This window comes from Dendronephthya gigantea, unplaced genomic scaffold (assembly GCF_004324835.1).
Source record: "Dendronephthya gigantea isolate DGI-Jeju-01 unplaced genomic scaffold, DenGig_1.0 000001F, whole genome shotgun sequence".
Classification (NCBI taxonomy): Eukaryota; Metazoa; Cnidaria; class Anthozoa; order Malacalcyonacea; family Nephtheidae; genus Dendronephthya; species Dendronephthya gigantea.
In genome coordinates this window covers 2,855,705-2,864,833 of record NW_021163011.1, presented here as the reverse complement: position 1 = coordinate 2,864,833, position 9,129 = coordinate 2,855,705, and the positions used below count along the sequence as shown (strand labels likewise).

The 9,129-nt window shown below is 37.8% G+C and overlaps 1 protein-coding gene across 1 annotated transcript; it reads left to right on the top strand.

Annotated features, from left to right (window-relative positions):
• Window positions 1–2,431: 2,431 nt before the first annotated feature.
• LOC114529405 (hemicentin-1-like) lies at window positions 2,432–7,246 on the top strand. The gene is made up of 4 exons (XM_028551208.1): window positions 2,432–2,634; window positions 5,129–5,638; window positions 5,811–6,092; window positions 6,218–7,246. The coding sequence occupies exons 1-4, from the start codon at window positions 2,538–2,540 to the stop codon at window positions 6,517–6,519; spliced, it is 1,191 nt and encodes a 396-aa protein (XP_028407009.1). The 5' UTR covers window positions 2,432–2,537; the 3' UTR covers window positions 6,520–7,246.
• The last annotated feature ends 1,883 nt before the right edge of the window (window positions 7,247–9,129 follow it).

Genomic DNA, 9,129 nt, shown 5'->3' with positions numbered 1-9,129 from the left:
ATATAGCTCCAGCTTATGACATCGCTGAACGCTTTTTTTATTGTTTACTGCCAGGACAAGAGGCTAGGAGGCGATTATACGAAGTATATGAGAGGGAATGTGGATGCCTGCGTGATATACCAAAGATAGATGTACAAAATAATGAAAGTGCATTCTAGCGTCGCGAAAGCGTGTTGCATGCGTGCATGTGGATAGATTTTGAAACCGATTCATATATGTGGATACTCTCACCACAATATCACACAATAATTGCCTGCGGGGAGAGTTGGCAGTATGGACGGGCGAGGGAGGGTCTTATGGCAATGAAGTAATGAACATAAACCAAACACGGATCTGGACTAGCATAGAAAATTAATATTTTTAATTTGATTTCATCAAAAACGACCATACATGGAAAATGTTTCCAAAATAAGTAATAACCCTTTGTATTCGCCTTTGCTTGCTTACAGTGGAGTATATACTGCGACGATCGAAATCCATTTTACTTGAAACAAATACTGATATCTCTGTAAAGTGATCTTAACTAAATGCTTTCTCTCTCTGTTGGGCTTTTTATTTGAATCGAGTTGATTTATTGACGAAAGGCTTTCTGATTAGACCACAACCGTGAATGTGAACTGGATCTAAGATGTGCAAGTTTTCAGCCCAGTTAGACCAGCGTGCCTCGGATAACAACCACTAAATTTTTTTCCAAGTGAGCAAGTCCAGAGATTCCCATCCGCTGTTTCTCAATCAATGTTACTTTAACAGTCTTCGAATTCGTCCGGTTGAGGTGTTCACAATCTTATCTCACCTGACTATAATAACGTTCCCAAGAGTGCATCGCCGCGCAGGTTAAACAGTCCATTACCGAAGACATAAAAAAGCGGCTCTTCGGCGAGCTTCGTAAAACCAACAAAAACTGTTGGCGTTAAGTCCTCCAGACGGCGGTCTTCCAAGTACCATGTGCAAGTGATATACCAAAGATAGATGTACAAAATAATGAAAGTGCATTCTAGCGTCGCGAAAGCGTGTTGCATGCGTGCATGTGGATAGATTTTGAAACCGATTCATATATGTGGATACTCTCACCACAATATCACACAATGCCACCATGACGGAATGTTTTATTATATTGCCTGCGGAGAGAATTGGCAGTATGGACGGGCGAGGGAGGGTCTTATGGCAATGAAGTAATTTAACATAAAACCAAACACGGCTCTGGACTAGGCAGCATAGAAAATTAATATTTTTAATTTGATTTCATCAAGAACGACCATACATGGAAAATGTTTCCAAAATAAGTAATAACCCTATATTCGCCTGTGCTTGCTTTCAGTGGAGTATATACTGATCTAATCTGGATCTAATATGCATGTGCAAGTTTTCAGGCCAGTTAGACCAGCGTGCCTCGGATAACCACTAAATATTTTTCCAAGTGAGCAAGTCCAGAGATTCCCATCCGCTGTTTCTCAATCAATGTTTCTTTAACAATCTTCGAATTCGTCCGGTTGAGATGTTCACACGGTAAAAATGAGTGCAAATCTTACCAGTTCTCAAACGAGGAAACCGGACGAATTTGAGCACGGTCAAAAACTCGTCCAGTCCCATGTGAACGTAGCCTTGCTGCAAAGTGGAAGCGATCAAACACTGTAGGCTAACTCTGGCCTGCTGGAGGTGATGTTGAACCAAACCCGGAACATCATAACCCGGATGCCCCAAAGCATAAAATCAAATTTCCATTCTAAGCCAAAATATGTCCGGGTCTTTAAAGACTGTTTATTTATAAGGTTTTTGTCGATTAATATCGCGAACTGCATTTGGTATAAGTTTTCTAATTAATTCATTTAGGCACTTGACTCGAACTTCAAAAATGGGCCAATGCCAAAATTAAATGCGGTTCTTACACGCATTTGAATGTAAGTAATATACTAAATGACGCGAAAACACACCTTATACATGCATACTCCCAGGAAAGGTGGTCATGTATGAACTAGAGAGGTCTCGATGACAAGAAGCTTTTAGCGTAAAGATTATTGCTAAAAATAAATCAACAGTATATACAGGGTGTCTTAAAGGTACCCATAGTCATACTGTCATACCTTTTAAATTCAAAACATCTCAGTAGAAAAATGTCTTTTGAACACAGGCAATCAATTTTTGAACTTAATTACAACATATATCATGGGAGTTTTTTCTGAGACTTTATTTCCGCGATCTTGAATGTTGTAGAAATATCGTGATCTATCGCCGCACCCAACATGAAAATTTAATGCCCTGTGAGCCAAGTGGGCCGTAACATCGTGACATGCAAATTCAAATTTTCATCGTAAACAAAGAATCTCTTCCGCATTTCCACGTAAAGTACAATTTGATTGGTCAGGTAATAAGACACTCGAATGCCTGGTATGTCAGCGCGTTTGGGTGCGGAGCATTTAAAAGGCAATATAAACCCCAACGGCCGCCGTGAATCAATCAGTATCAAGTTGATTAGAACCTTCGTGTCATTCTTTTGATAGAGGGATAAAAACAAGACATCGAAAAGAGCGTTTCACAAAATGGGCAAATTGTTCGTATTGGTCTTGCTAGCTGCGTCTCTAGACATATGTTCTACGCGTCCGTCGCAGAAGGGTAAAAAAAGCGGCTGCTTTCCAAGTAAGATTGCGTTTGACATACATATTTTGGTTGATTAATGTGTCAACAATGATAGTTCTTCATTTGTGTGTAGTACAACAATTTTGTGTACTATAGGATGGGCAAAAACATATAAAAGCCAAGAAATGCTGTCGATGAAGCTAGTATACATAGGATTTCAAATAGTACCTTTTCAAAATTCTTTATAACTTGAGTATTAAATATTTAACCTTGTATGCATGGTAATCGAACACTCATGTTTTCATGGATAAGCTGCTCTGTATGATGATAGATAACTGATTCACGATTGCCACTTGGTGCATGGGTGGTTATATAATCAATTTTTGTCGCTGAGCCTGTGTCATTGTGGAAATGCACGGAATGAAACCGTCAGAAAATAACGGTTATTTACAACCATTTGAAAATATGATGGCTCGCTGCACAAATACGAATATCGTTATGGTTAGTCGCTGTTGGGTTTTTAAGACAGAAATATTGATCATGGATAAGATTCACAGCAATTTGTTCAATAAACCATAAAGTTGGGTAAAAGTTATTTCAGATCAGGACAAAATCACTGGCGGGTGATAACGCTATTACGAATTATTGACTTCTATAGGACAAAGTATTGACTTCCATTTCTTTGCATGACTGAGAACAGACACTCTTTGCCGACGGCTATTTTGTAGATACCTGTCCCATATGTTGCCTGCCATAAACCTCGCCATAAATCCTAGCAGAACTGCAGAACTAAACTGTATATTGGTGAAAAATGTCATGGTAAACGAATATAGCGACATTTAAATTTTAAACTTTAGCTAATAACGGACATCTTGAAGTAGCTTGTTTTCGTTTTGTTGTTACGATTGGCTAATTTCCAAGACTTAACCGATTGCGGTCCCGTCATTTGTCACAAGGGTTAGGGTCGCCATGTCAGTCAATCACAACGATATTATGCATGGTTGGGTGAACAAGATCGTGGTGAGACCTTAAGAAGTGTAGTCCTCCACTGTTTTTTTGTTCTGTTCAAATTACTATATCACTGTATACGAATCAAGAAGGTGTAGGGGTGAATGAGGACTTTCGTTTTTGGTTCAGTTAAAACGGTTCAAAATATTAGGCGCGTTTTGTAAGAGAAGGATTAAGATCATTTGAGTTTTCAACCTCGTACTCGAGGTTTTCCTGGGTACGAGGTTGTTGAGTTTTGTCATAAAAAACAAGACGGGTGAAGACGCGATGCATTTATACACGTGATTTAATATAGTCCAGTGCTTCAAGTGGGCAAACGGTTGGGGAAATTAGGAATGGAATTAAAGTTTCATATAGCTGTCTTATCAGGGCAGTTCTTTTAAGAATGCAAAAACACGGTATAAATACATTTTGACTCAAGTGATAACTATAATTTCGAAGAAGCCAGTTTTTGTTTCAAATTAGCTTAGTCGTCATGGTTACCACAGCATTGGAAATGGCGTCATTCTTGTTGATCGTGCTTTCAACAGTTTGTAATTTTTAACTCCATATCATCAATTCTCTCCCGGACGAAGATAATAGGCAGTCGCCCAGTCGCCCTTGATGTGATTGGATGACCTTGAATGTTTCGACCAGTATGCGTGGGACGGGTTCTGAGTTGGGATTAAAATAATCGATCATCGTAAAAAAAAACAACTCGTATCATAGGTCAACCAAATAGACAACCGAGAAGTGAAAGAGTAATGATCTTGAAATAAATATAATAATTTTAATCTCGATCTTATATAAAAATTACGTCGAAATATTATCTGATAAAATCAGTTGAAAAGCTTCTTTGATGAACACAATTGCCGCCTGGATAATATTGCCTCTTTCTCAAAGAACGGTATTATGGACACCTAGCACCAAGAAAAACCTCCAAGCTTGTGACCATAACGTCACGAGAGGACCACTAGAAAAGAGTTTAGAAATGAGTTTGGAAAGCACAAAGTCTTTCACTTAGCAGCTGTTTACCTGATCTTTGCAACCCAAGATTAAAAAAAGCATGAAATGATTTGGAGTTATTAAAACTTGTCTTGATGAAACAAAACAAGCACGACACTACACCAGGATTATATTATTTACTTTTTTCATTTCATTTTAATTTCATTTATTTCATTTCAAGTCATTCTACGCTTCGTTAGGGCCGCCCAGAGAATTTTGGGGGCCCGAGGCAAAATTCTCTTTCGGAGCCCAAATTCTCCCGCAAAAAACCGCGGTCACAAAGATAGATAGATAGATAGATTTATTAACTTAAAAGCTTGCAGCCGAAGTAAACCTACAGCTGAAAAACGTTAAGTTTTACACTTTAAAAATATAAAATTATCAACTTTGAGTTAGCTATAAAAATTATGTAACAAAATCAATCCTAACGTTAATTAACCAGCATACAATGTAAGAAAATTCCGTATTTTGAGAATATGTGAACAGAACAAAGCAGATTTGACCGTTCCCTCCCCCAAATATTTAGGCACGATTGTTTTTTGACATGGATATTTTATTATAGTGAAGAAAATGCCGAATTTCACGATGGTTTCGTTCAATGCAGATGTCACTTTGACGTGTCCTAAAGGAAAAAACATTACGTTTTTAAAACATTGCGAGCCTCTGAAACCGGGTAAAATAAAGGTATCTGGGCGCTTTTTGACGCTTAGAAAGTTTGCGATGATGGACATTGGACGGTACACGTGCCAATTCACGGATGCAAACGGACATGTCCAGCAGTTCCATTGGGTTCTCCATTTCAAGAAAAAAACGACTCCTCAATATAGAGTGAAGCCAGTTAAAACCAACGTGGTGATCTATTGTCAATCGTTTGTCGGACAGAATATCTTCTACTCGGCAAAGAACAACGGTACCCAGCACCTAAGCCCAGTACCAAACAGTCGTCTGAATAAAAATATAACATCAAAGGAATACAAATTGCTCGATTTGACGATCCATGATACAGGATTTTACTACTGCGGTAACAGCGCAACCGGAAAGTATTATTTGGTATTACATCTGGTTGTCACAGGTAAATGTTTATTGGCATATTGCTATAAGTTGTACTTGATGAAACAGAATTTTAAAATATTGGTGCCTCAAAGTCTAAGGAAGAGACAGACACGCACACGAGTCGCGAGCGACAATTGCATTAAAACATGAAATATAAATCTTTGCTTTTAATATCTTGTGTTTGTTTTTAGGGTTGCCAAAGGTGACCACGAGTGGAAAGTTAGTTGTTAAACGGGGCGATGATGTTCAATTAAAGTGTGTTTACACAGCATCCGAAAAGATCGCGTGGTTTAAACAGGGCGTACTCGTTTCTGAAAATAAACAGGTCAAACTGGTCGATTTGGCCAACAATACGCAATCTTTGACATTAAACCTCCGGAATGTCAGCGAAGCTGATTCAGGCCGATATCGCTGCGGTGTGTACTTAAATAAAACTGTATTCTCAAAAGACTCAGTTGATTTAGAGGTCTTTGGTAAGTGGTCAAACTAAACAGTACATATACTGAACATATATATATATACAACATTTATTTCTCATATTTAGTATTTTCTATATAAGTGTATGTTTCAATTCACACGCAAATGTATTTCTTTTTAGCGTTCTTTAGCGAGGTTGGAATATATGGTAGTAGAAATATGTACTCGACTATAGTGATCCTGTGCCAAGCACACGGTGCAAATGTGACGTATTCACTGTTAAGAAAGCCCATGGATAATAAAGACCAGCATACTTTTCAAGCAGTTCCAGAAAATTTATATCAGAAGTTTAAAGTTCCTGGAATTTTCGTATTTCAGTTTGCAAATTCGGCAACAGAAGGCTATTACAAGTGCCGTGCTACTTCGCAAGGTGTATCCATCGAAAGAGAATTTCCCAATCCATTATGGTTATCAAACACTTAAATCAGTCGCTTTGTATGCAGCTAAGGCCGTTCCTTTCAAAACCCGCAACTCTTGAACTCTAGAGCACGAAAGTGCTGATGGGTTAAAATGTAGCATTGTTATCCCTTATTTCAATCCAATCTTTTAGAGCAGGTAAATTTTCTGTTGTGAATCATGCATTTCGTCTTAGATCTTCTAACAAACCACAAATTACAAGTTACAAGTCAAAATTACCCACCATTCTTCGCGAGCTCAGAGTCTAAAAGTCTTGCTAGAAAAAAACTTTAGTGCATTAGCTGTATATATATTATACATAATATCCAACGTACAATATATACATATACCGGCTATATATATATTTAGCCGAAGTTACTTATGTGTGTGAGCGATAAGATAGATAAGATTAATAATCTCTTTGTCTAGTTTCCATTTGGTAGTAATTGTCGTGTCAAAAATAATTTTTACCGTTGAAATATAGTCCAGAAGTAAATTTGTCTTTATTTCTGTATTCAAATTGGTCATGTTTTGACTGCGCACACATAGAAATGTTCTATCACATTAGCAACCTTGACATGTTCACGACAATCACGACTATAAAATTAATGGCAACACAGATAGAACCATGCAGGCATTACGAAAGGCTGAATGTTACTCTTAAGCATCGAATTTTGAAGTACAGTATTCTTACGTCATTATCATAGTGCACCACCTATTACTTTATTAGCAAAATTTTGTTTATAATAATAATTACGATAAAAATTTCGCAGCAATTTTTTTTGCAAACTGATCACATCACCGGATTTCAGATATGGCTTCGCGTCGCGCGAATAACTTCTCCTATAGTGCATGGATGACGGTCCTTAAATACATATAAACCCATTTGATGATATAAATTTGATGTCCCAAAATGGCTAACATCACTTGAGCGTTTTGTTTCCGGAATATTTTTTGTTCCGTACTTCGTAAACTACCTATACTACTTGGACCAATACAAGGATTTTACAAATTTACCAAAAGGAATATTTTAAATAAAACGCATGGATGCAACGGCGTTAATATGATTCAAATTTTAGTGGGAAACTATTATGGTGGGGCATATCACGAAGATTTTCAAAAATTTACAGGGAGTGTTTTTTTGAACTTGAAACATAATATGCAAGGAGTCGCTTCCACTGCTCTTTATTAGTACGCAAATACCATACGAACCTTAGCTTGCAGCCGGGGCTTGAACATCCATCGGCATCGTTAAGCCGAACAGTTCGGCTTAACGATGCCGATGGATAAGCTTAAGTTTAATACTCTCATACATATTGTTAATGACTAAACCCTGCATCCTATGCATTAAATATGCACTCCCTTGCATTGAAAATTGAACCATTTACATTTAAATATTTCAGCCCAGTGTGCCCAGATATTTTATAATTTCCAACTTACCCACTACTAAACGCATGTCGAACAACCGGCCACATGCAGGGGTACAATTTCTATACATATTATAACCTTTCGTAACCGAACTTTGAAGTATTTAAGTCAATAGGACGCTCTTTTTTGCTGAGGTGTTGCAATTTTTGCTTGCTCAGATCAAAATTTATAGTCTTTATATAGCTGGAATCGATTTGAATATCAAACAAGACGGGGTTTTAATCATAAAATCTTGAAAGTCTTAGGTAAATTTTTGTGATAAATGGCTCTATTATAATCTCTATCCAGTGGATAATCCGGCTTTAACAACATATATCATTGCAGACATTGCAGTTGATTATCCATCCCTCTTGCCACATTTGTCTTCCTGATATCCCCTGATGACACGCTTTTCTCGCTTTTCTCTGATTTTCGCACAGTATTAACTGACGCACATTATGAAATTGCAAGTTTAACTGTTGCATGTTGCAGGCTATACCTAAATGCATCATAATGAGATCACGGAGCATTGATTATTGTGCAATAGAAGGCAAAGCAGAACAATGTTAATGTCAATAACATATGCTCACAAAAGAACCCACCATTTGTAATCTACGATTGACGTAACTGTATTTACATACGGTTTAATTGCAAGTAATTGCGAAAATCAAAGTCGGCTTTTGGAAGGAACCACTCTAGTCAATATTATATTGGTTTGGTTCATTCTCGCATGCTGATGTGTTTGGTCGATTAATTAACGGCGATGACGACCAACGAGCGTCTAGCATTACACCGTAAAAACCGAAGAAATAAAACCCAACTGGAAGCATCTCAAGAGATGGTAAATGCCTTTGACAAGATAAGTGTGTCCGTAAGGAGAGCGCATAATGTCAATCGATGCCAACAAGATCATCTTGACAGCAAAGTATGGACGCTAGAAACCGAACATCGAAAATCAATGGGTTTACTAGCTCTTGAGCAAAGACGATTCATACGGGCGCGAAAGACAAATATACCACTGAAACTAGAAAGGAATCAAAAGCTATCGAATCTTAGTGTGGTAACTCAAAATGGCAGCGTAAAGACATCAGTTCGGTTGCCTACTCTTGTGGGCAAACCAAAATTCTACAGCGACGATTCTGTCGAGAGCTTCAAACGACGTGCGTTGAACAGAAACGACCTTGAAGGCTCGAAACGTCGTTATCCAGCGAAAAAACAAAACTTCAACAA